The 27,750-nt window shown below is 44.8% G+C and overlaps 1 protein-coding gene across 3 annotated transcripts in view; it reads right to left on the minus strand.

Moving 5' to 3' along the window:
* Nucleotides 1–1,057: 1,057 nt before the first annotated feature.
* FAT3 (FAT atypical cadherin 3) overlaps nt 1,058–27,750 on the minus strand; it is a 452,955-nt gene continuing 426,262 nt past the window's right edge. For 2 of the 3 annotated variants that reach the window (XM_065417519.1, XM_065417510.1), the window contains 6 exons: nt 18,481–18,634; nt 16,912–17,567; nt 14,063–14,176; nt 5,640–5,699; nt 2,309–2,344; nt 1,058–1,677 (listed from right to left, as the gene is read on the minus strand). In XM_065417519.1, the coding sequence (XP_065273591.1) occupies nt 1,058–1,677; nt 2,309–2,344; nt 5,640–5,699; nt 14,063–14,176; nt 16,912–17,567; nt 18,481–18,634 (1,640 nt within the window). The remainder of the gene's footprint in view (nt 1,678–2,308; nt 2,345–5,639; nt 5,700–14,062; nt 14,177–16,911; nt 17,568–18,480; nt 18,635–27,750) is intronic. The other variant, XM_065417527.1, reaches the window with a different exon arrangement.

Here is a 27,750-nt window from a genome sequence, read left to right on the forward strand (position 1 = left end):
TCAGCTGATGTTGATGTAAATAAACATACCTCCATTGACTACACCAGTCTACACCAGCTGAGGATCTGTTCCACAAACTCGAGGGCAGGACATTTTTCAACTGTAGTTGACCTAGCAATTTAAGATTATAGTAGAATGTGTATGCAAATTAATTAAAACTAATTTAACTGGACTATGACAGCACTATGACTGCTGTTAAAAAGCTGCAAGGAAGCCCAAAATAAAAGCACCAAAATGTAGTTCAGGTTCAGTTCTGTTCTCAGATACGTGGTCACATTCTGTACACAAGTCACTGGGAGTTACACGCGTGTATCTAAGGGCAGAATTTGGCCATTAGTGAGTCAAACTCGCAAGGGTTAAATGTCACAATATTTGGAAAGTCTCATAATTCAATGTATACACAAACATCTGAAAGTAAGTTTGAATAATGGCAACCAACCTAGTCTAGTTTGGTGTATAATATATAATGCATATATTTGTCTTACTCTATACACACAAGCTAGGATTTGATGTGAGATATAAACAAAACTATAAAGAAATAATTATTTATGGACAGATATCCATGTCGATAAGTTGTCTTTTAAATTCTTTTTTAATAAAACCAATGGAATTGTTTTACATATGATCAAATTCTTTCACTCTTTAGCTGACCTAAAATTTCATGCAACAGTGCCTCTTGGAATCATCCTCCCGTTTGTTAATACTGCACGGAGAGATTGTAACACTTTTAATAATACAATACCAAATAAATAGCAGGTGAAGAAAGGGAACTTAAAAGGTGAAATTGTTTCCCCCCTCAGAAACTCTGTGAGTGTACTCTTGGTAATAAATAGATGGTACATATTCTCCAGATTGTCTGTAACAATTTTGTGGCATACAGCTTAACATAACTGGTCTCTTTGTGTCTGCACATACAGTATCATTTTTGAACAAGTTAATAGGTTATACTGGATTTCTGCCTTGCCCAATATACATAAATACATCTTTACCAAAATGTCTTCTCAGTATTTATACTGTTAATTGGACCAAATGACCACCAAAAAAAAAAAAGTCTCCTTTACACTTGTGTCTGATGCTGGGTCTCCACAAATGGAATGTGAACATTATCTAGGATGAGTTCCTCCACACTTTCAAAGTCACTCATGGCTACTTCGGAATCGTCAAAGCCACAGCTGGCTGAGATGTCAGATGAGGAGGCATCCAGAGAGTTGTGTAAGGATAAGGGCATCTTACCTGCACTAACGTTTTCCATGCTCTGGCCTGGGACAACAGCAAAAGTACTAAATTCATTCACAGTCTGAGACCCAGCAGCGTCCATCTCATTGGGGAGCTGATGAGGAGGGAGGTATTGGCTAGGGTGAAACTGTGGCCGCCGTCTGCAATCTGGGCTGAGTGTGCTAGCCATAGAGACTGGCTGGGATGGCGGAAGGGTTTCATATTGGTCTGGATAGTCCTCTGGGAGCGGAGGTGGTAACTGGTCCTGACTTAAAAACTCCTCTTCGTGAGGAGGAGGATAGTCGCTGTCAATGTCATAGCCACCAAGGTAGTAATCAGTTTCCAGCTCCCTGTTACTTCCATGATGCACCGAGCCTCCATCTGCTGTTTCATAATTGGGCACTTCCTCAATGTCAGACAAACGAGCGCTTGGCATCCAGTCAGAGGTGTCCCAATGATAAGCTGTAAAGGGGAACAAACTCTTTAGGATGGAGAGTAACTAATAAGAACAAAACCTATTGCATGCACCTGCTACAGAGCAAATATTCATAGCAAATTTCAGCCACAAATGCAAATATAATCAGCATGCTCCATAGCCTGCTAAAACCGGTCAGCCATGCTCTCCCCAGAGGGGGGGAAAAACAACTTTACATCACGGTGCCAACACAAAGATTAAAAGAAACAAAACATGACCATCTGAAAGCATTTCACACTGAAGGATGCAAGTAAGTGTATTAGAAATTATGAGTCTAAGAAACCAAAATGCTAGAAATCTGTGAATTAATATTTTTCACAAGAGATTTAAAAAAATCCATCATGCTCAAAAGAGCACGTCTGTCACCCCCAAACAACTTTGTTTTAGGAGAGAAAATACACAGGACACACAAAGTGAACGGTTGAGAGGTCAAAAAGTATGGACGGCTCCTGAAGTAAACACTGGATGGCAAAATTCCCAAGCATGCAGAATTTGGACATAATATAATCCGGAAGAGGGGAAGACAGATGAAGCACATCGATACTGAGAAAACAGAAACCAATGCCTTCCCCCCCACCGACACAGTACAAAAGGCAGAAAGCATCTCAGAAAAGTCACCTCTGTTGTAGTTCTGTCCTTGATCCATAACAGACACTGTTAGATACAAAGTGAAAAGTAAAAGCTGGTAATTCAAAGCTTGCTACCAGCATAGAGTTACAGGTGAAAATACAACTCTTAGCATGCATATGTCTAAAATACAGCTGGCTGTACGTTGTTTTAATAGCATTTTTAATTGCGCCTTAGTTTAATGTACCAGGTAAGCTTGCCGAGTCAAACATAGGCATATATGGAAACATTCTGTCACTTGTATCAGCAGGTCATATTCCTTTCCTTTCATCATCTTAATTATCTATCCTCCCTTAACAAATATGGAATTAAATTAAAGCTGGAATTCTTAGTATGAAAGGGCCACCCACAGTCTGTAAGGTTTATAACTGTATAATACATTTCTCTCTCTCTTGCTCACTTTGAAATGGAAAAATAAGAATCTACCATTCTCAGGGCCAGTTCAAACAAATCTCGGCCCATCCAAGTTCAGATACACCTCTACCTCGATATAACGCCACCCGATATAACATGAATTTGGATATAACGCGGTAAAGCAGTGCTACGGGGGGTTGGGGGGCTGCGCACTCCGGTGGATCAAAGCAAGTTCGATATAACGTGGTTTCACCTATAACATGGTAAGATTTTTTGGCTCCCGAGGACAGCGTTATATCGAGGTAGAGGTGTATCATGATGATGGGCATGGTATAAAAACCTGAATAGAATAGAAAGCCATTCCATGGGGTCATCAGCTATACTACCCAAGATTGCATGCTCCCCGATCCTACACCCGTGACCCCCAAACTGTTCTGCCATGCTAGCTGATGGGGGAAGGGGGATTCCAATATGGGGTAGGGAAGAGAGGAGGGATGAAGGTTTTGCGTTAAACGGGAGGAGAGTAACCTGTTATGTTTTCTTAAAAAGAAGCTCTAATAATTCAATCACTAGTTACTGGGCTCAATGCAGGAAATCACTGAGCAAAAATCTATGGACTGTGTTATTGTAGGAGGTCAGATTAAATCATCATAAAGGTACTTTATGGCCTTCAAATGTATTAATCTATGTATCCCAGCCAGGGCTGAGATAAAAGTGTGTGTGGAAGGGGGGGTCGGGGGGAAACCATCCCAGTTCCCTGGGGGCTCAATTTATTAACACCACACAGAGCTCTCATTCAGCACCAGGCCAGTTTACATGGGAATGTAGCGTGGTTAGTACACGACATGCTAGCCTTCCAACTGGTCTCTGGGATGGCTGGGGACAGGCTTGCCTGGAGGCTGCAGGTGTGGTGGCACTGAACCTCCACTAGCCATCCAAATATTGTCCAAAAAGAGCCTAAAAGGAATGATTACACCAGTGGTCCCCAAACTTTTACCTCATGCTCCCCACCCCGACCCGGGGCCAGGAGCGAGGCTGTGGCTCTGGGAGGGGGGGGCGGGGGTACGGGGGCCAAGGCTGGTGCCACAGCTGGGGGTGGGGCTAGGAGCAGAACTGGGTGGCACTCCCTCCCCACCCCACGTGGGGGCTGGCCCGGGCCCCAGCTGTGCCCCCCCAAATGTTCCTCCATGCTCCCACCTTGAGGGTTGCACCACACAATTTGGGGACCGCTGGATTACACTGACAACACTCTTTGTTTGTAACCAGTATTATGCTCTCCTCCCAGCGGTCTTCAGTCAGTGCCATTATACTGTACCCACGGCGCACCAGGTACCTTAGCAGCTGCATCTTTTCACTACCCAGTAGAACCTCACTAATTTGCTGACCTGCACCACCCACAATTCCCACATGAAACAATCCCTCTGCCCCCTGCCCCTGACTTCCCAGCAAGGATTTAACAGCAGATGATGTTGTGAGGTCTCATGTGACTAAGGGCTTGTCTACACCGCGAGCGGCGTTAGCTTTGTCGCAAAGCCACATTCACACTGCCGCTTACGTCGGCAAAACTTTTGTCTTTCGTGGGGGGGGGGGCTTTTTTGTTGACAACTTCGCAGCGTAGACATACCCTAAGAATCCACGGCTTTCACCCAACTCTACCATAGAACATCTAGGTCTCACATCAGGAGTCTGGAGGTGGGCACAACATTTTCAGTGGAAGCTTCTGAAATTTATTTCTATTTTGTCTTGAGTCAACTGACCTTTATGGCATGGTGTGCAGCCAATTTGTTTTTCAAGTTTTTGCCTTGAGACACTGAGGTATTGGCGTTGTTTCTTATTTTCTTAATTTGGGGTGGAGTCTATTTTATTAGTTAACATTGATTACCTCATTGTATTGGTTTTATTACATTGTATATGTTAGACAACTGCTAAGTGTATATCCTTAGATCTCAGGAAATAAGCAAGTATATTCATAAGCAATTCCGGCTAAATGAATCTTTGAAAACTGCCATGAAAATATACTAGCCTGGGCACAAAATCATCTAGCTCCCCATTTATTGCCATTATAATAAAGACATCAGAAACATTACTCAGCCTGGGCTAGCAGCAGTCTGTAAGGCTGGACTAAACTATGCTTGCTAAATAAGCGTGAAATCCTGAGCAAGCCAGACTTGATGGGCTTAGCAAATAAATAATAAAACCTAGCTCTTAGATAGCACTTCTCACCAGTAGATCTTAAAGTGTTTTGCAAAGGAGGAGAGTATAATTATCCCCATTTTACAAGTGGGGAAACTGAGGCACAGCAAGGTGAAGTGACTTGCCCAGCAAGCTAAGTGTTCCAGCTGGGAACAGAACCCAGTTGTCTTGAGTCCGATGCTTTATTCACTAGGCAATACTGCCTCCAATGGGGGGGCTATCTAACCCTCACTCTAACTGAGAACCAGGACATGTTTCTGTAGTAGCCTCCATAGCTTTCTGCACAACCCGTGTGTTGGCATTGTGGCATTTGGGACCATTTGGCTATGCCCACGCCTACCTTCAGCCCCCATCTCCTCTCCATGTGGTCCTGTGGAGTGAAGAGCTGCAGAACTTAGCTCCACTGTGGTCAGGGGCTAAACAGTCCCCATGCATCTACCTGTAGGACAGCCACAGCAATTTGGCTACGTCATGAGCTTAATCTTGCTCCCATTCAAGTCAACAGAATAACTCCCATTGACTTGAATGGCACAGGATCAAGCCCTGTGTGCCTTTCTGTACCCTGGATGTCACCCAAAATTACCAAAGTAGATTTTGTGATGCATCATCCTAGCACTTATTCTGCTGTGTTTGTCTGTGACCTTGCTAATTTGTAAAGCCGTCATCTGTAGTGGGTTTGTCAGTCAGTGTAGATTAGTGAGGTTCTGCTGCGGTGTTTCAACAAAGAATACAGGAGGCAATGTTTGCAGAATAATAAAGAAAAAAAATTAAATACCTTCATTTTCTATAGTGTCAACTACATTGTTGACAAGCTGTATGACAGTCACTATGGAAGCTTGTGGAAAAGGGAGAGCAGAAAATAAAGGGAGGGGAAGGACAGCTTTAGGTTAGTATTTAAAAACACACACAATATGTTCCCACATTAAAATTTCTCAAACAGAACTGGCATGGAAAAGGCTGCCAAACAATTCATGAATTATGCAGTGGTTTCCAACACATTTCATTTCAGATAATCCTGTATATTTTTCAAATGGAAAAGCACATGGTGATAAATTCCAAAGCATTACTTCCAAAAAGGCACATGCAATGATGAATATCGACTCATAAATTCAAACGAGACTGTCCAGCTGATTCAATTAACCAAAGTAGTATCTGGTTTTACCAGATACTGATCTCAAATTAATTCTTGCTCAAAGTCCTCCAGAGACAGTGCGGTGTGTTCCAAGGAATCATTATCTTTGAGGCAATCACACAGAACTGAAATGATGTTAAGTCTTCAACTTAATCTATTTCCTAATAGAGATATTTTACTTATTTACTGTGCGTACCCTGCAGTATAGTAACTCCAGGACATTAGGCAGTGCTGCTATAATTAGGACATAGTCAAATTTTGAGTCCAAATTTCGACCCGCATTAAATAAAATGCTATGTTGAATGTCCTGTGGGTTCAAAACATGTGTTTTACCAGTAACTAATTTAGACCAATCACGGTTAAATACAGGACCAAACAGCATTGTATGGCATAGACACCTTGACAGTAGCAATGAGTGGACTCCACAAGGTCCTGGGTTTTGGATGAGCTACTTCAAGTTCAGATGCTTATCTGAACCTTCTCCCGATCTCACAGCTTGGCAAACCAGGACTTGACATTTTTTGCGAACAAGTTTTCATAGGTGGTTTCTGAATGTGCAGCATTATTCTGATTAATATCCCATTCTGCTTCTGCTGAGAGGCTAGCCCCTGCACTGAGGCATGGTCCCAGGCCTACTGGAGTCAGTGGAAAGACTTCCATTAAATTGGTGCTGACTCTTCACGAATGAACAGTCTTTCCCATCTCTAATTACCATGAGCCAACTTAATGGTCCTGGGAAGAGGCCCCCTTATTGAGCCAGAAATAGCCTCTCTTCTCATCCCTCATTGACAGCCATTTAGCAGAGAGAGGCCTGGTTAACCAAATAAACCATATCCTTGAGCTGTGTTGACCTTATAGATGCCATCAGTGATTATATGATTATAATCATATAAACAAGGGAGTCCCATATCTGTTAATGCACCATGAGTAATAGAGAGGGATAAAAACCCCTCCATTATATGCTGCTGCATGACTGGGGAAAGAGGGGGAAGGGAGCACTAAGTGGCCACTTGGCCAGCAGGATTCCACCAGCATAAATTACGGAGTCACTGTTTAGCCTAGCAGCACCAACTAGTGCAAGATTTGGCACACACAATTTGGAGACATAAAAAAAATCTTGTCTGTCCCTCTGCTAATACAAATGCATGGCTAATGAAAAAAAAAGGCAAAGCCCGAAGAGAATGTGATGCTAGTGTGAAGCATCTGAGAGACAAGAGTTGAAAACAAAATATTAAAAACCAGGGTCAGCCTCGCATGGAAATGGCAGTGCAAAAAGCGAACAAAATGTTGGGAATCATTAAGAAAGGGATAGATAATAAGACAGAAAATATCATATTGCCTCTATATAAATCCATGGTATGCCCACAACTTGAATACTGCTTGCAGATGTGGTCGCCCCATCTCAAAAAAGATATATTGGAATTGGAAAAGGTTCAGAAAAGGGTAACAAAAATGATTAGGCTTCCATATGTGGAGAGATTAATAAGACTGGTACTTTTCAGCTTGGAAAAGAGACAACTACGGGGGGATATGGTAGAGGTCTATAAAATCATGACTGGTGTGGAGAAAGTAAAAAAGGTAGTGTTATTTACTCCTTCTCATAACACAAGAATTAGGGGTCACCAAATGAAATTAATAGGCCGCAGGTTTAAAACAAACAAAAGGAAGTATTTTTTTCACACAACGCATAGTCAACCGGTGGAACGCCTTGCTAGAGGATGTTGTGAAGGCCAAGACTATAACAGGGTTGAAAAAAAGAACTAGATACGTTCATGGAGGATAGGTCCATCAGTGGCTATTAGCCAGGATGGGCAGGGATGGTGTCCCTAGGCTCTGTTTGCCAGAAGCTGGGAATGAGCAACAGGGGATGGATCACTTGATGATTACCTGTTCTGTTCATTCCCTCTGTGGCACCTGGCATTGGCCACTGTCGGAAGACAGGATACTGGGCTAGATGGACCTTTGGTCTGACCCAGTATAACCGTTCTTATGTTAAGGAGTTACCCTTCCCCACGGGATCTGAGTTTGGGTTCTGAGACCAGTTGCAAGAGATAGCAGGGACTGGGACTACTCGCAGAGGCTGTGCACTCAGTCTCCTCATGCTGTTCTGGAGGGAATCCCTCTGGCTGATTCATTATGACAGGGGTAGCATCCACGAACAGGGTCAGCTTTTGTGGAGAGAACTAGGGGTCTCTCTGATCCCTGAACCAACTCACCCACCCTAGACCCCCAGTAACCTGATAGTGTCCTTTTAAGTTTGCTTTAGCCCATCCATTCAAAATTCCTTCTTACAGGAAACAGTAACTTGACTTCAAAGTGCACTCTCAAAACCTTTGTGCTGAGAGCAGGCATTCTTTTCCCATTAAGGTTTATAAGGAATTTTAAGACATCATGTTCCTTTTTTGATCACGAAAATTAATGCTAATTACTCTGAGCACAACAAACGGAGACAAGCAATTTAAACACATTCAATGTCACCTTAAAAAAAACCCAGTCACAGTAAATGTTCACAATAAAAAGCATTCAAAAGAAATGTTAGAATTATGAGACGAACCCACTGAAGCTATGGAAATCCACAGAGAAAGCCCCAAACCAGCAACACTCGGGGGAACGTATGCTGCCTACCCAGGTATTGATACAAACTGAATGAACAGTATGATGTTTCTCTTAGAAGGAAGCAGCAATACCTTTTGCTTGTAATGGCACTTTTAGAGGAACTATTCCCAGCTCCAGCAAGATGAGCTCTATTGCTTCCATATATGGAACAAGCTTCCCAAGTCAGTGGAAGATGAAAACTCTACACAGTTTTGCTAATAACTTTTGCAACATGATGCAATACATTGCCCGGTCCCAAAAGAGGACAGTCTGTTGCAGGCAGGGTCATGCGCAACCTTGATGGGAAGAAGTGTAATGATGATGACTCCTTCGTGTCTCCTTGAGGACGTGGCTGGTGAGCAGCTATGCAGTTTCGGGGGCAACACTCTGACCTTTGCAAGACTGATTCATTCACTAGCTTTAGAATGGAACTACAGTGTGGGAATGTGAGGTGGTGAGTCATCCCTGAACCAGAGCCTGATTAAATCCCTCGCATTGATGAGTCATTCCTCTGCCAGGCTCCAGTCAATGCACAAGCCAGGAGCTGCTCTGGTGACTCTCAGGGCACCTATATAAGCCTCACAGGAGAAACAGTAGCTCAGTCTGCCCAGTGTCACAGAATGACTTGGAACAATCCCCTGCCTGATAGTGGTGACGGGTCCCACAGGCCCTGCTCTTGCTCCAGCCTTGTTTCCAGTCCTGCTCCTGGAGAAACACTTAACTGCTTTAAAAGGAGAGTGTCTCCTTACCCCCTCTGTGTGTGTCCATGTATGTCTGAATTCTGTCTGTGCTCCTCTTTGGGGGTCCTACAGTGAAAAAAATCACAAAAAACAGAATACGCTATTCTGCACTGACTTCTGTGGGATGACGCCGATGACCTAAAAGGCCTTCCTATTCTCTCTGAAGCTCTCTGAGCCTTGATTACAGTAGATACTGAACTAGAATTCTTATCTTTAAGGGACATATTTTAAATACTGCTTCCACAAAATGTGTATGGACACAAAGGGTCCAATCCAGCTCCAAGGAGGACTTTTGCCTAGGGTTGCCAACTTTGGTTGGCAGTATTCCTGGATGTTTCATCAGATTACATAATCTTTAATTAAAGGTTAATCTTTAATTCCTGGAGACTCCAGGACAATCCTGGAGGGCTGGCAACTCTAGTTTTGCCATTGACTTACAGGATCAGGTACCTGAAAAGCCTGCACTCACACTAGTTAGAATTTGGTTGGCGTAAAAGGTAACTGCATGCACGTGCAAATGCATGTTTTGCAAATGCAACAGAAGTGCAACAAATAATGCAGGATTACATAGCCAGTTTTGAAATTTTGATCTTGAACTGCATGGAAGCTTGGCCTTAACTGCAAGGAAACTGAGTCTTTGCTCTTTTTGTTTTAAATAAAAATGTGCATTTTTTCTTTTACTTATTTTGAAAGGGGAGGAAAAAATAATCAATTGGACAAGAAAATGTGAATGTGTTCAGTTTATTCAGATATAAAGGAAAAGGAAAACAGTCACTTATTTGATAGCTACCGTCCAGCTATAGTCAGCATTTTTTGTAGCCTATGAATTAAAAATTGCTACCCTGTCTGTGAAAGAAAGAGTAAAATTCTCCCCTTCATTCCATGGGGGAGGCATCAGTTATACATTCTGCACTCATTCCAGACGGGGTACGGCTCCAAGAGGAGAATTTCACCCGAACACTGGTACAAGGTATGATTGGGACTGTTTACTTTTTATCACCAAGAACACATATTCTAAGCTTTTTATTGTGCTTATAATTTTGGGTTTGAAAACTCTGAACATCTTACAATGGAAGGAGGAAGGGTGATTCTTGTTAAAGGACTGCACTGAGCCTCAGGAGATCGTAGGTTCACAGATTTGTTCCAGGCTATGCCAGGCTTTCTGTGCGATGCTTAATCTCCCTGTCCCTCAGTTTCCTCCTCTGAAAAGTGGGGAGAATACCATTTTACAAGGGAGCAGAGTGGATAGCTTCATTCCTGTGTGGGAGGTGCTGAGACTCTATGGGCATGAGTACCACAGAAAAGGTCAAAATGTCTGAAATTTCTATTTTTAAGGCATGGATGAAAAGACTGAGTCAAGTGAATAAGAGGAGTTACTCACCTGTAACTGGAGGTCCTTTGAGATGTGTGGTAGCCATCTGTATTCCTCTGTGGGTTATGCATGTGCACCATGAGCCCAGAGCCGGAACATTTGAAAACAGTGTCTGTTGGTCCATGCATGCCCCCTGCCTCACCTCATGCCTCACCTCATAAAGGGCAGGCTGGACTGACCGCCTCTCCGGTTGCTTCTCTACCTCAAATCAAATAAGATCTGAAGCGGAGGGGAAGGAGGGTGGGTAGTGGAATACAGATAGGGACCACACATCTCGAAGACCCTCCAGTTACAGGTAAGTAATCTCCTCTTCTTCTTCAAGTGATGGTCCCTATGGTATTCCACTGTGGGTGACTGACAAGCAGTACCTAAGTAGGAGGGTGTGCGGATGTTGATTGTAGGGCTGAGAGGAGTAATCCTGTCCCAAAGGAGGCATCAGCAGAAGAGTCCTGCACCCGGGCATAATGTCTCGCAAATGTGTGAATGGAGTCCCATGGGGCTGCTTTACAGATGTCCCGGAAGAGTACCTCCTGAGGAGATGCCAGAGTTGTTGCTTGCGCTCTTTTAGAATGAGCTCTTACCCCTCGGGGGCTGGGGGTTCAAAAGCTGATAGAGTAGAATGCAGCCAGAGATCCATTTGGAGATTATCTGGGTGGAGATGGTGTGTCCATTGACTTTTTCTGCTGTGGTGATGAACAGTCTTGGGGACATCCTGGTTGGTTTTGTAAAAAGCCAAGGCACACTGAACATCGAGGGAGTGGAGTCTTTGTTCCTCTGTGGAAGTGTGCAGTTTTGGGAAGAACACAGGTAAGAGAATGGATTGGTTAAGGTGAACTACCAAAACTACTTTAGGGGAGAATTTGGGGTGTCGGTATAAAGAACCTTATCCTTATGGAATATAGTGTATGGAGGATCTGCCATCAACACTCCAAGTTCACCAACCCTTCTCACTGAGCTGATGTCTACAAGGAAAGTGACCTTCCTGGAAAGGAGGGACATGGAGCAAGTAGCTAAAGGCTCAAAGGCGGGGCCTTGTGAGTACTGAGAGAACACAGTTCAGGTCCCACTGGGGGGCAGGCTTTTGAGTAGGTGGGAAGGTTCTGATTAGGCTTTTCCATAATCTATTGGTCAGCGGCTGTGCGAAGATCGAGTAGCCCCAAGAAGGTGGATTGTATGCACTGATCACCGCCAAGTGTACTTGCAAGGAGCTGATGGACAAAGAGAGGATATAGTCCAAGATGAAAGGATTATCTGTAGTCTCTGGGAGAATGCCTCTTTGCTTTGCCCAAGAAGAGAACAATTGAGAGCCAAAATGTCCTGTGGAGCGGCAACAGATTCAGATCTCCCCTGTGTGAGAGGTTTTGCCTGGGCCATCGGAGCTGGCAAGCAGGGTGGTATCTGAAGTTGGCGGTGATCGGACTTTGTCGGTGCGGACAGATCCCGGGGTTTGGGAGGAGCTGGGGATGACTGTGCCAATGGACAATGGTCTGGTGCCAATGGAGCCCAATGCTTTGAACTTTCTTGTTGTGCCTCTGGGACTTAGGACGTACTAAATCCTCATAGGCCAAGCCAATGGGCTTGCTTACAACTGAGTCCAACTTCTTTCAAGTGGACTTAGAGGAAGACTTAGTCTCATGCTTATGAGAGTGCTTCCTAGCTTCCTGACAAGACCCCACCGTAGGGTCTCTGCAGGCAGATTCTCTCACACCAGAGTCAGACTTCACAGCAGGAGGCGCACTCTTTGCTGAATCAGGCCGATGTACGGGGTGTGTGTGGGGGGGTGTTCCCGGGCCTGGGTCCAACTGGGGCCTCATGGCCTCCATGAGGATTTGCGGAGAGGAAGTTCTCGCCCTTCTCAGGTATGGCTGGGGAACAATCAGCGGATACTGCACCTCACCGGAATGTGAGTCTCCCCAAGGCAGTACAGGCAGCGCTGGTGGTCATTGCTGACTGAGAAGGATGGCGAGCAGGAGCACAGAGTTTGAAGTCTGAAGTCCTGGGCATAGTCTGATACCCAAATGGGGTGCAAGAGGGGGGCTAATAGTTTAAAAAATGATTAAAACTTTAAAAACTATTAAAACCTATTAGAACTGTTAAACTATTTACAGACTAGATGATTCTTATTTTGTAGAAGAAAGCTGAAGCTGTGGACACTAAAGTTTCTCACCTGGACCATGTGGCGGTGAGAAGAGACTGGAGAGGTGGTTGGTCTGCCCCACCCTCAGTCCCCTGGGTTGGAAGCACAAGGTGAGCCAAGGCGTATGGACAGACCAGCAGGCACTGCTTTCAAAATCTGTAGCTCAGGACGCATGGTGCGCGTGTGTAACTCACAGTGGAATACAATAGGGACCATCACTCGAAGAAGAATCTGTGTGATCTGATGACAAGACAATTTCCCCCCCCCAGGAAAAGCACTCGTGAGCGCAACAAAAATAATTGCTATGCTGCCTGTGGGTAAAAAGGTCACAGCTTAAGCAAAAGGATCTGTGAGTGCATTTCACTTTAACTGCTTTTTCTAATATTTAAGAGCACTTAAGGAAGAGCTGTACACGATGACTGGGGAACTAGATCTCCACATGCTTCATTAATTGATTGTCGAGGATGCTAAGAACAATTTCTTTGTGATAATCTTTCTGATGCATCTGAATTAGGCATCCACTTTCATGGCAGGAGCATCTAGCCTTTTTTCAGACCACTGCTCATCATACGCGGTCCTTAAGAATAGAGGTTTGATCGGCTGCTTAATTTTAGGCCCCATATATTCACCCCTTGTATAACCTTATGTCAACCACCGAGGTAATAATCTAATACATGAGAGCAGGCAACTAACTTTCTCTGAGTTGGGATGTAATGGTATTGATCATTCATCTAGCTGTGATTCCTAGCATGACAGTCACAAACGACTGTCCACTGAAAGGTAGTGGAGTTTTTTGTTGAGAATCCTAAAGGAGACTTTGCAAACCTTATAGGATTTCCCTTTGAATGGATTCTTGAGACATGAAAAAGATATTGCTCCAAGGCTGAAAGACGCTGCTGCTTTACATCCAGGTCCATTACATTCCTTGTGTTCTGGACCTTTGGGTCCATTGTAAAGCTGGGTCTTCCTAGGACAGCTCAGGGTTTTTTTCCCTTTAATTGAGGGGGGGGGGGGAAAAAAAAAAAGAACCACAGAGAGGTTTAGAACCCAGGAGCTCTGTGCTCCCAAGACTGTGCGCAGACTGCACTAGATTTTCTACCAGATTCCAGCCCTCTCTCTATAAGGGCTGGATGGGTTTACAAGATGTGGAAACAACTGAAAGTGGTGGCAACCTCTGCTGATCAGTCGTCCCCAATATAATAATGCTGTAATCATTTCTTACCATTATCATCACCTGAGTCTGACTGGAAGGAGCTGAGGGACTGAACTTCAGAGTTGCTGCCTTTATTACTTCCTGCAAAACAGGTCACCTCTTCAGCGTCATCAACCTCTTTACCTTCATCGATAGCAAAAAACAAAGCAAAATGGTACTGTGTAGGTATGCACATATGTCTAGTTATACCACTGCAGAGTGAGTTAAATGTTGCAAACAAGTAGTTCCCTCTTGCTTTTGTTGGAATAAAATTATTTACGTCAACTGTGGGAAATGACCTCATCTATTGGACAAGAGGACAGCCAATCAGGAGATGTGAATTATGTTTTTGAAACACTTGACAAGTTTTGAAATGTCTGATGACAGCCGAAGCAATGAAGCAGCAGCTGTTCTAAATTTTCCCATTTGAATGCTGTGTGGGATCAGAACTAATTAAAATTATGATTCAAAAGGGTGCTATAAACATCTTATACGATAGATCATAATTACATTGATCTTTACTGTTCACTGTCCTGGGGCAGAATCTCACTCAGTGCCTGCTCCAAAGCCATTGAAGTTAATGGGAGTCTTTCCATTGACTTCAGTGGTCTCTGAATTAGGCTCTACTTGCTCTGCCATTGGTGAATAGTCACAGTGATTATACTTTGCACTTCCAGTGCCTTTCCTCTTCAAGCACTTGACAATTTCTCCTAACTCCTGAACAGTTCAGAAAGGTACTTAATTTAACTGCCATCTATGGTATATATCCTCTCTCCTCCACATAAAGGTACAAACACACCATATAAGACACATAATTAAACACAGACAGATATATATTTCCAATCAAACAACTATCAAAGTGGCACAATTACATACTGTAATAAGGGTATTTAGGTCTTTATTCTTCTTTTGATCAATGAAACCGTGTTTATAGGTAAGAAAAACATACCTATATCTGCAAATGCTGTTGTCTTCAATGTAAGTGGCAAGTCAAAAATTAAAACACTGCCAGAAAGCCTGAGAATTATATCCTCAGTAAATAAAGGTTATTCTTGTACTTCACAATGCTAGAAATACATTTGGTCAAAATTCTGACCTCATTTACATCATCCAATTGAAGTTGTGACAAAGTTCCTCCTCTATCTTGGTGGGTCCTGCACTTATTGGCGGATTTTCTTGCCTCAGAGATTCACCATGTGGGTTGGGGAAAGCCCAGAGACCTTCCCCTCTGGAAGAACCCACAGTCCAGGTCAATTGGGAGGTTTGGGGGGAACCCAGGCCCACCCTCTACTCCGGGTTCCAGCCCAGGGCCCTGTGGACTGCAGCTGTCTATAGTGCCTCCTGTAACAGCTGCATGACAGCTACAACTCCCTGAGCTACTTCCCCATGGCCTCCTCCAAACACCTTCCTTAATCTCACCACAGGACCTTCCTCCTGGTGTCTGATAACGCTTGTGCTCCTCAGTCCTCCAGCAGCACACCCTCTCACTCTCAGCTCCTTGTGCCTCTTGCTCCCAGCTCCTCACACTCGCACCACAAACTGAAGTGAGCTCCTTTCAAAACCCAGGTGCCCTGATTAGCCTGCCTTAATTGATTCTAGCAGCTTCTTCTTAATTGGCTCCAGGTGTTCTAATTAGCCTGCCTGCCTTAACTGGTTCTAGCAGGTTCCTGATTACTCTAGTGCAGCCCCTGCTCTGGTCACTCAGGGAACAGAAAACTACTCATCCAGTGACCAGTATATTTGCCCTCTACCAGACTCCTGTACCCCACTGGTCTGGGTCTGTCACAAAGTTAAAAGGTTAAGCTAGTTCTGCACTTGTCCCTTTGGTCTCCATTAATAATTTTCAGAACAACGGGACTTCCCATATTAAGATAAAGGTCGTAGTATGGGCTCCTTCCGTTGGAAGTTTTAGTTTAATCTACAAAATGGGTTTCAAGATGCAACAGAATAAAAGAGGAATGAGGTTACTAAGAAGAAAAAAAATGATGAGCAAAAAAAGAAAAAACTTTGAGGACCTGTGCCCTAATACAAAGCGTCTTATCAAGCACTGCCTTGTGATAAGGGCAGAGGGACACACAGCCTAATATATGGCCCTTGGGAACTGCTATTTCCTGATGTGATAACCTGCATCATGTCCCATGTGTGGACAGACTGTACAGAAATTGAAGATGTGCTTTGCTATCAGTGAAAAGGGAAGAGAAGCACTGGGAGCACGAATGGTTTAAATATGAAGATAACAGATTGTACGAGGTTTTAACATTTAGCGCAGATGAGAAAGGAACAGATTGAAAATGTGGTTATAAGAGCAGCTTACACTCTTCCGACAAGCAGCATAAATATTAGAGATAAAAAGTACTTAGTAATTCATTTCCTGCATTAATTTTTAAGTGCTTTGTCTTGTCTAGTTCTAAATACCCCTTGCAAGACTGATTGCCCAAGCTAAGAGCGCTCACAGTCAGGAAACTTAGCCTAAAATTTTCCTTTTCAACAGAAAGACACTTGCACTGCATCATGTGACCGGAGTCCTCAGAGCCGTCTTCCTCAAACGTTCTGAACGAATATAAAACGTAGGTGGGTCGTCATATTTTGATGATCTAAATAGGGCACTTGTATACCTAGTCTCATCCTAATTACATCCTTTCAGAACTAAACAATCACTTTCTCTGTGAAATATAACAACTGTGAGTACATGAATGTGGGCTGCTTTCAATAAGGTTCATTAAGTGTTCCCTGTCAAACTTACCTAGCGTTAACCAGACAGCACCTCCTGGTTCACTCTGCCACCCTTGAGCTCATAAAACTGCTGTACTCTGACAAGAGCTGTTATAACATGTGTCAGAAAGGGAAAGTAACACCCGGCATCAGATGACGCTACTCACTTTCAGTACCGCCGTCCCAGGTACTCTTCCTGATGGAGTCACAGTCGGATCGACAGGGAGACACGGCCGGCAGGTTGGGAGCCACGCTGCACACCACCACACCCCGCCTTGCTGTTAGTATACGAGGAGACTCTGGATGAAACGTCGTCATCTCCTGATGCTCAACTCCAAGTCCATCCACTATCTTGTCTAAATTGTTCCGCGAGTCACTCTGGAAGCAAGGGGTGTAAGCCATGGGCCTCACAGGGACTTGCGGTGGCCCCACCTCTTGGTAGATATTGCGACTGTCCCCACTGTTCCTTAGGTTCTTGAACTGGATCCCGTTGCTCTTGTTGAGCAGAGCAGCAGTAGCCGGGTCCTGGACCAGGGTGATATTGTTGCGTGAGTAATTTTTCCTGAACACTTTCTTGCGGAAAACTATAAACAGGATGATCAACACAAAGATTACAAAAAGGACAACTGCTATTCCTATTAGCTCTTCTTTGCCGACGTAGGAATGTCCGGCTTGTATATTGGGGACCACCACAGGCCTGAGGCCACAATACTGCCCCACATATCCAGGAGTGCAGTTACATAGAAACGAGCCAAAAACGTTGATGCAGGAGCCGCCATTTTCACATTCCTCTCTTTCACATTCGTTGACATCATCTTCGCACCTTAAGAGAACAAGACATGGCTATAGATTTCGGAGGAGAAACCTTGGCAATCAACACCGCTTACCCTCATTTATTTAGGATGTCCAGGCAGCAATTGTGTTTTGTACTCTGCCAGTGTCTGGCAAATGAACATATTATTATCCAGCCACATTACAATATTTAAAATCTTCTAAAGATGGAAACAAGTTCTGCTGCTTTTTAAGTCAATGACAAGAAAACATACTGGAGAAAATAACTGATTAATGCTACTCCTCAGGAAAAAGCTCCTAGGACTGATTGACCATTGCATTACTTCCAGGTTTTATGCCGGTGCAAATCCATTGATTTCAGTGGAGTGAAACCGGTATAAAACTGGACCAATACCGTGATGAATCAGGCTCACAGACTGTAATAAAAATGCGAACTTTTCCGTAGGTGTTTTGGACCATTCCATGAGATTCGATACAAATTGATATCCCTGCTGTACAATTCCACAGAATAGTTCAAATAACCTAACAAAAGGTTAGCATTGGCAATTAAATTCTATAGGATTTTAGATGGTTTGGAAAGAGAAAGGGAATGGAAATGAAAGAGAACAAATAGGGAGAAAAGGAGATATCAAAACTGTACTAATATGGGAAAGGAGTGGGTGATGGGGACTTTCAAAGGAGCCTATGGGAGTTAGGTGCCCAAATTCCACTGAAATCCCAGAGCTAAACAACAACTTCGGAAGCTAAGTTTAAATACCCACTTTGGAAAACTTTGGCCTCATGGATTTCTTGGATCATGTTAATATGGCCTCTTGGTAAGCCACGTGATTTGGCTATACTTTGTTAGGTAACTAGAGGCTTTGGGGTACAAGATGCCCTATGCAAAAAAGACCTCGTATTAAAATCATTCAAAGATGACAATTCCCCACTGGTAGTTCACTTACGTTACTCCTGTCAGTCCATTTTTGCAATTGCAGATGAAGGCACTGCCTATCGGGTCACACGACCCTCCATTCCGACATGGATTTGGAAAGCACACAGTGATCTCCGATTCACAATTTCTTCCTGTGAATTGAGAGAGGCAACTACACTGATAACCTGGGAAAATAAAAACAAAAGCAACAACAGGAGCCTATAAATACAACTGTCAACACACGATACAATCTGGTTACATTAGTAGCTGTCGGGTAAATTGAAACAGAGTCACTTGGGGTGGGGTGTCATACAGGAATTCTGGCACGCAACTGTGACCCACATTAATAGCAATGTGAGAGTTTGTCCCCGCTGGTGGCCAGACCTTATAAGAAGCTTATACATCTGCAAATGCCTGTGCCCTAATGGAGTTGATCTTTTGGCTCCAGGAGTACAGCCAAATGTTTTTACATCTAGAGTCCTGGGTTCAATCCCAACAGATGACACCACCAAAGAAGCAGTTACAGTCAGTAAGTTTTCCTTCACTTTCTGATATCAGCAACTGTCCTTTCAGAAAGCCTCAGGGCTTCCGTGCAAAATAAATAAATGCGTCTAAACCAGGGGTGGGCAAACTATGGCCTGCAGGCCGCATCCGGCCTGCCAGCCTTTTTAATCCTGCCCTCGAGCTCCCGTTGGGGAGCAGGGTCTGGGGCTTGCCCTCCTCCGGCGCTCCAGCTGGAGAGCAGGGTCGGGGGCCGCTCCACATGGTTCCCGGAAGCAGCAGCATGGCCCCGCTCCAGCTCCTACGTGTAGGAACTGCCAGGGGGCTCCGTTCTGCACGCTGCCCCCGCCCCAAGCGCCGCCCCCGCAGCTCCCATTGGTTGGGAACTGCAGCCAATGGGAGCTGCAGGGGTGGCGCCAGTGGACGGGGCAGTGCCCAGAGCCGCCTGGCTGCGGCTCTGCGTAGGTGCTGGAGTGGGGACATGCCGCTGCTTCCGGGAGCCGTTTGAGGTAAGCGCCACCCGGAGCCTGCACTCTTGATCCCCCTCCCGCCCTCTGAACCCTTGATCCCAGCCCAGAGCACCCTCTCCTGCACCCTAAACCCCTCATCCCCAGCCTCACCCCAGAGCCCACACCCCCAGCCGGAGCCTGCACCCCTTCCCGCACCCCAACCCCCTGCCCCAGCCCTGATCCCCCTCCCACCCTCTGAACCCTTGATCCCAGCCCGGAGCACCCTCCTGCACCCCAAACTCTTCACCCCCAACCCCACCCCAGAGCCTGCACCCCCAACCAGAGCCCTCATCCCCTCCTGCCCCCCAACCCCCTGCCCCAGCCCTGATCCCCCTCCCGCCCTCTGAACCCTTGATCCCAGCCTGGAGCACCCTCCTGCACTCTTAACCCCTCATCCCCAGCCCCACCCCAGAGCTCGCACCCCCAGCCGGAGCCTGCACCCCTTCCCACACCCTAATCCCTGCCCCAGCCCTGATCCCCCTCCTGCCCTTTGAACCCCTTGGTCTCAGCCCGGAGCACCCTCCTATACCCCAAACTCCTCATACCCATCCCCACCCAGAGCCCGCACCCCCAACCAGAGCCCTCATCCCCTCCCGCACCATACAATTTCTATTCCCAGATGTGGCCCTCGGGACAAAAAGTTTGCCCACCCCTGGTCTAGACCCTTAGAAAATATTTCCAGTTCAGACATTTACAAGGATGGTACATCACAGAGTTTACTGATCTCATCACTAGAACAGAAAATCACATGACACTAAATTAAGAATAGACATGAAAACGATACTTAACATTTCTATCATCTAAGAGACTGTGTGCTTTACAAACCGTAACTGACCCACCCGACGCCCGAGTGTGGTGGGAAAGCAGTTTGACATCCATACTGCTAGCTAACCTGAGGCAGCATACGGTTAAGAACCTGATTAATCACACCCTGGTGTAAATCAGGATTTACTCCATTGAAATTGACGGAACAGCTTGGATTCGAGATCGTACTGTTGGCCCCAAGTTTCCTGCTTAGTCTCATACTGAAGTCAGCTGCAGTTAGAAATAGAACCCAACGGTTCCTAGAACTTCCAGTTTCCTTGCACACTCATATTTGTAACGATGAGTACCATTAGTGAACATTGCTTAAAATTAATAACCTGTAACAAAGTTAGTGTTGTGGATGCTGTCACTATTAGACAACTGTAAGTATCACAAAACCACATATTTTCTGTGTTCCGGTGTCAGTACTGTATCTGCAAGAGGAGGTGGTTGGTGGGTTTTTTGTTTTTTTTCCAATTCAGACATTCTGAACTACATTCAGAGATTTGGACAAACACACAGAGTGGCCTAACGAGATGCGAAACTGACAATGCCATATGCACTATATGATGCCAACCTATTAGGAAGATTTCTTGTTACCCGGAAAACCATTTGCTTACAAATAGTTTGGAAAGGAATCACTGAATGAGTGAACAAGATTATGTCAGTGTTCCATTATATGACTCAATAGTGACATCTATAGGTCAAAACACTACAGTATATCTGTTTTTATATAAAGCATTATAATCTCGCTGTGTATTTAACTTAACCAAAATATTTAATTCAAATACAAAAGATTTTATGCAGAAAGTTGTCATGTGACAATGTAATAGCTGAACTAATATGTTTTCAGTAGATTCCTGACCTAATTGTAACCAGACAGCATAAAACGAAATAAAACATTATTATAAATCAAATTTCTTTATCTAAATTACTAATAATTACCAAGAATTATATTAAAATATAATTTTCCTGTCACTTTTTGCATGTCTCTGAGCTTGAAAACTGAAAAGAGGTTAGTCAATTTTTCTTTCACGTTCTCATGCAATAAAGCATGATGCTACAATGTTTGGATTGCTAAAGGAAACCTATTTCCACTGGAAATAAAAAAGCATGCCGTTTTTATTATTTTTGATATTATTTGCATTGAAAGCAGCATTTAGAAAACCTCTCAGATGCTCAGAACGGATTAAGCTCCCTTGTGCTAGGCAGTGTATAAACAAAACAAAACAAAACAAAAAAGTCTCTGTCATATAAGCTTATACTTACAAAGCTGCATTTTACACTGCATTTTACTCACTGATATGGCCTTTAAAATGCACCCAGACGCTAGCCTAGTACACTAAGCAGCACAGTATCTAAGTATAGGGATCCATTTCTTGGGTTAGGAAAAAACATTCATAAAACGAGGTAAATAGAGTCCACATTTATCACTGATTTAATCTTAGGGCGCTAATCCAGAACCTACTTATGCTAATAGTTTGGGACCAAAAGCAGCGGAGAGACAGCTTTCCGGTTGCACAGCTAGCCCAAGCCACCGAAAACATGTTCAGGAGGATGCCATTCACTCCAGCACATTCACGGGTGGAGAACTATTCTCCACGGGGAACTACAGAAGTGAAGCACTGAGCTTGCTGGAGGTATTGCCAGCGGGCCAGTGCACAAAGCAGATTCCCTGGGCTGAAAGACTGGCCATTCCCTTTAGTCCTTCCAATCCCCTCAGAAGTGCCTGTGTTCTTGTTGCATGGCAGCGACTGCAGGTCAGGACGGAGGATTCCATAACACACCCCGTGACAAGGTTTGACCTTGAAGCAAATCCCTTTGGCTACTGTTTCTGATGTGGGGTTCAGATTTAGGCCCCCAGGGAGGAGGAGGTATGATACATATTGTATTCATGGGACATACCATGGGATAAAGTTAGCTATTATCCCACTGGCACTATGAGAAGAAAAACACAAATCTGCTTTCCTAACAAAGGCAGGCAAAGTTAAAGGAAACAATAACGACCTCAACCTTTTCTGCACGGAAAAGAGCACATTTCAAATAGTCTAGGGCTTGATCCTGCTGCTATTGAAGCCAGTCGGGGGGGGCTGTGGATGTTCAGCACCCCTTCAAGTCAGGCCATGTATTCCAGTGCCTAAATATGGATTTAAATGCTTAACTTTATGTACCCATGTTTGAAAACACTGGTCTATATACTTCAGTGTGGTATGAGTCACTGCTGAACTGATGATGTTTCAAAAGGGAGCAGAGGAAGATGACAGATAAAAACGTGTTAATTATTATAAATAATAACACAAATACTAACACCATCAAGTGTACTTTGTCTTCCTGACATTTTTAAAGGTGTGCACATTCAGTATAGCACTTGTCTGCCAGAAGGCCACCCTGCAAACCTCACTCCTGGTCTTCAGCTGGTGTGAATAGGAGCAGTGCACACTGACACCAGCTGAGGAGCTGATCCTTCAGCTTTTAATAAGGCTTTTACCACCACTCTACCAACTTGCCTCTCCTCAAACCTCATCACTTTGACTTCAGCATCTTCCTTGCCTCCACTGCTCACCTCTCCCTTTTTGGTGATTGTAGCGGGGTGAACACTCGCTCCAGCCCGGAAGGGGTTGGAAAAGCCCTAAAGGGGGCTGGGGCTGGGCAAGGGAGTAAAACCCCAGCTGATTGGGGGAAGTGGCTGCAGCTGGGGCCATGCCCCAAACTAAGCAACTGGGCCTTATAGGAAGGCCAGGAAAGCCAGAGACTGGAGAGGGAGACAGGCTTGGCTGCTGGGGAACTCACCCAAGAAACCTAGAGGGAGGCAGGGCTGGGGAAAGGCCTTAGGAGCTGGGAAGCCCTAGGCCAGCAACTCCCCAGGCTGCAGGGCCTAGTTCTAGGCCTCCTAGGTATTGGGCTTGCAGAGGGGCAGCCGGAGGGTGGGAAAGACAGCCAGTCCAAACCCCTTGTTGCCTGTGATGATTGGCTGATAGACTGCAGTCCGCCCCAGGGTGCGGGGGCTAAACAGAGAGTGGCAGTAGCCATGACTGAGGCAATGTGCGAATAGGGGGTGGGGGTTCCCCTGGGGTGGGGAAACCCAGTAAGACTGTGGGGTACTGCAGGAGGCAGAACCTTGAGATAAGGGCACTGGGGTCCTGAGAGGGACACGGGGGACCAACAGCAAGCGGGACACCACCAGGAGAGGGCCCGCCACTGGACTGAGCTAATTCCTGGAGACAACCAGCAGGAGGTGCTGCGGTGGTGAGTCCCAAACCTTTCACAGTGATATAAAGTGTCAAGTGGCACTAGGACACTCAAGCAGAGCTTCCGTGCGGTCCCAGAAGAGGAGCCTCCAGCAAGCAATGACACTTCTCTAAAGAAGTTGTAAGCAAGGAGGCACTGTGCCATTGTAGCAGATGGGATGACTCTCTGCAGCTGTTGTGCAGAGTGTGTGTCTGTTGTTGGTAGAATCTCCAGCCTGAACCTCTGAGCTTCTGCCTATCCTTAGGTTCACTCGACTTTATTAAAGAGGATGTTCCAAACAGCTGCCAATTCTTTTTAACATGCATATGGCTCCTGCTTCCATCGATTACCTGGCCTTCTTTTGTGACATGCTTTGCTTTTACATCAGTTTTAGGCATGTCGTTTCCATGCTGTGCAGTTTTACCTCACCAATTCAGTGTTGGACCTATAGAAACAAGTCTTGCCTCAAATCCAGTTATACAGGGAGCTGATTAGTATGAAGCATTGGAACAAAAGGAGAGTTCCCCGTTTCACATTTTGATATGATTCTGTAGACATCTGGTTGGTTTGGGGACCAGAGTATTCTTCATCCTAACATATTCCTGCCACCTCCAGTTTGTTTTATCTTTCTCACACAGACAGTGACTCCCTTGCGATTCAAATTGTAATTACAATGAAACTCTGTCTTTCACTCAAGACCCTTGGAACCAAATTGTTTCTGTGAATTTATAATCAGAATCTTTTACCTAATTTGAAACCACAAAATTCAATCAGGAAATCTGGAAGAGCCGATTAGCAGTCACTTAAAGCTATACAAATAATAAAACGCTCCAACTCTTTAATTTTTTTTTTTTAAATCTTAAAGTCTTTTAAAAATCAACATTAAATGGAGTTGTGATGTTAAGATTGCTTTTGTAAATCACGGTGTTTCGTTTGCGTCTCTCTGAAGGAGAAAAAAAGAGAGAGCCGGTCAGTTAATAACCATATGATTAAAGCAGCCTTTTGTTCTTTGCCTAACTCTCATGGGTGTTCTGAGAAATACCTAGTTCACGTGTTAATATCTCTAAAATGCATACCATATGCTACAAAATGTTTTTTCCCCCTACTTGGGATTTTAATGGTATTTATGTAAAAAAGCAAGAGCTCATAGAATGAGGAGGAGAAAAGGAGTACTGTTCTCTACTCATACTTAGCCTATGATCCCAGAGAAGCTAGATGCCGCTATTAAAATGATACATACTAAAATAGGTAACGTTGATATTTATAATGTTGTCATTAGGATTCAGAGTTAGTGTCTCACTGGTTAATAATGGGGCAGCTGCATCCTTCTGGGAGCTAGTGTCTATCTGTACAGATGGTAAGACAGCTTCTGTCAGCTCAAGTTGGAAAGATTTTCTTTAAAGCGGTAAGGATGCGATTTTTTTTTTTACCCTTTAGTTGAAAGTTTGAATTCTGCAGAAACTGAAGGGCTGAAAGAGGGCTGCTGGTACATCATCTCACCACATACTGGTTCAAACCAACTCCTGATACTCAACCCAACATGATTTTTTTTTTTTTTCACTCAGACATGGGTAAAACTGCCTGTTCAGACAATTCAATCAAGGCCAGATGTATAGCACTGATCAAATTAAAATGAAATAACTATACTTCTAATTACAAGATCCTAACTCATCTAAGGTTTGTTTCTGTGACTGATGCAAAACTTGGTCCAATATTCATGCTTGTACTATTAGTACATTTGGTTACAGTAATGCTGTGTATGCCACTGCTGTTTGCCTGCCTTTGTTCATCTTGTTACAGGAGCGGCTAGATTGCCAGTTATTATAGGTGGGTCTGATAGCATTGTTTATTATTAAGGTTGCCCAACACTTCTCATTTTAAGACCCTGTTTTCAGTGGCTTATATTTTTTATCAAACTCCAACTGTTTGGGCTGAAATTTTCCATGCCTCGGGCTGATTGTTTGGGGAAACATTCAGCTGACACAGTGCAACCATCTCTTCCCTCCCTCTGCCCCCCAAACAGGCTAAGGAAAAATATTGTTTAGCCCATGTTAAACTTTTCCAACAACTATTCTTTGAACAGCCCTAGTGCTGTCACACTTTGGAGCAGAGACTTGAAATCTGGCAGGGGAGTGACCTTTGTGTCAGGGATGTGCATATGTGATCCCTGTAAAAATCCAACCACTTTGGCCCAGTTATATGCCTTTGAAAAACTGGAGTTTGCACATGCTCAGAAGAAATGTCTTAGATGTTTAGAAGCTAAAATCTCCTAAGACTTCATCTTTACTAAGTCTGCGCCATCGCCTCACTGCTTAGTGCTGACCAAACTGCGCATGCTCCATTCAACCAGACCATGGTCCTTCCAGCCCAAGGCTACAGGGGCTCATAAGGACTTCCCCTGTAAGGGCTGCTTTGGGCCAGGGTCAGGCCAGACACTGGAACTGAGAGCAGGGAGCCTGTCTCTCCTGTGCTCTCATATGATGTCCCCTGATGGCACCCAGGCAGCATGGAGGAGGGAGCTGTCTGATCTGAACGCAAAGCGGGACAAGCTAGTCCAGGGGAATGGAAAGGAGTATACTGGGACAAGGAATCTGGTGAGGCTGGGACTGGGGGGGCGAATAACTGGACTATCAGGACAAGGAGACTGGGACTGACTGGTCGGGGGAAGAGGCTGGGATTGGTTGGATGGAGAGGCTGGAACTGGGAACCGGACGAAAGGGGAATCTTGGACTAGCTAAGCAAGGAGACTAGGAGTTGGGAGGCGGGGAGCCCGGGAACTGGGAACTGGTGAGGGAAAGAGGGCGATGGGAGAACTGAGTCTGGCTGGACAAGGAGACTGGAACTAGGAACCAGTGGGGGGAATGGAGACAGATCTGACAAGGAGCTACAGTGGGAAAACTGGGACTGGCTGGGCGAAGAGACTGGGACAAGGAGGCAGGGAGGGGGGACACTGAGGTAAGGAGCTAGAAAAGGAGGTTGGGGCGTAGCTTGGAGAGAGAGAGAGACTGGAACTGAGAGACACTGGGGAGGGAGAGGAGAGACCTTCTGGATGAGGAGTTGGGAGTGGGGAACTGGGACAGGATGTGGAAGGAGACTGGGGAAGAATCAGGACTGGGTCAGGGACAGGTTGGAGGGGATGGGACAGAAGGATTCAAGCTTGGGGGAAATGGGTAGAAGAGTCTGTGTCAACTAGACAACAGGCCCCTCCAGAGCACGGACAGGAACCGAAGAGTCCTGAGTCTCACTGCATCTCCGCTGTCAGAAAACAGTTGTGAAACCCACTGAAAAAGTCTCCCATCCTCCTGTAGTGCCAGTCCACATAGCAGTGGTAGGTTGTCATCCACCATCAGCTACTCTATTAGCTCACATGGCAGAGGTTTGTGTGATGGATCTAAGGGTTCCAAGCCTGCTGATGAGACTCTGGCTTAAAAAAAAAAAAAAAAAAATCTAGGAAATCACACTCCCCCTCCCCAATCCTCTCTTAAAAGAACATTAAGGTTGCAAAGTCAAGCACTCAAAAGTTAGGAAATGCCAGAATGAAGCTTTCCTTTTAATTCAGCCTTCTTTTTCATATGTTTTATGATAGAACCTTTAATTAGATGAGTTTTTCCACACAGGATCCCTGCTTCATTCAGTACACAGGATGCCCCTGCTCTGGGAATGAATCAGAATTGTGTAGTAGAGAAGACTGTCGTGTGCAGGATCCCTGCCTTTTTTGTTGCAGGAGTTGGAAGTAATGTGTAGTCTTGAGGCAGGGGATTGCAGGAAGAGAAAGGCAGGTTTCATGGTTAGGGCAGCTGAATGATGCCCAGGAGAACTGGATTGCCTTTGCCACAGAGTTCCTGTGTGATTCTAAGCAAAGCACTTAAACCAAACTTTTCAGAGGTAGTCCTTTTAATGTGTATTCCTCATTTTCTGGGTGCCTGACTTGAGACCCTAGGGCCTAAATTGTGGAAATGTGGAGCTGTATGGCAGCCGCGCTTTGAACATAAAAAGTGACATATATATATAGTGCTAAGTGCTTTGACAAATCAGGTCCTGGGTGCTTCAAATCGGGCACTCAGAATTAGTGGAAACTTTTGACCTTAATCTCTCTGTGCCTCACTTCCCCATTTGTGGGTTTTGTGAAAATAAATTGTTTGTAGAGAACACAGCTACTATAGATCCATAGATAAGGCAAGAAGGGACCTCTGGATCATCTGGTCTGACCTCCTGTATAACACAGGCCAGAGAACTTCCTTGAATTAATTCCTGTCTGA

The sequence above is a fragment of the Emys orbicularis genome, chromosome 1 (assembly GCF_028017835.1).
Source record: "Emys orbicularis isolate rEmyOrb1 chromosome 1, rEmyOrb1.hap1, whole genome shotgun sequence".
NCBI lineage: Eukaryota > Metazoa > Chordata > Testudines > Emydidae > Emys > Emys orbicularis.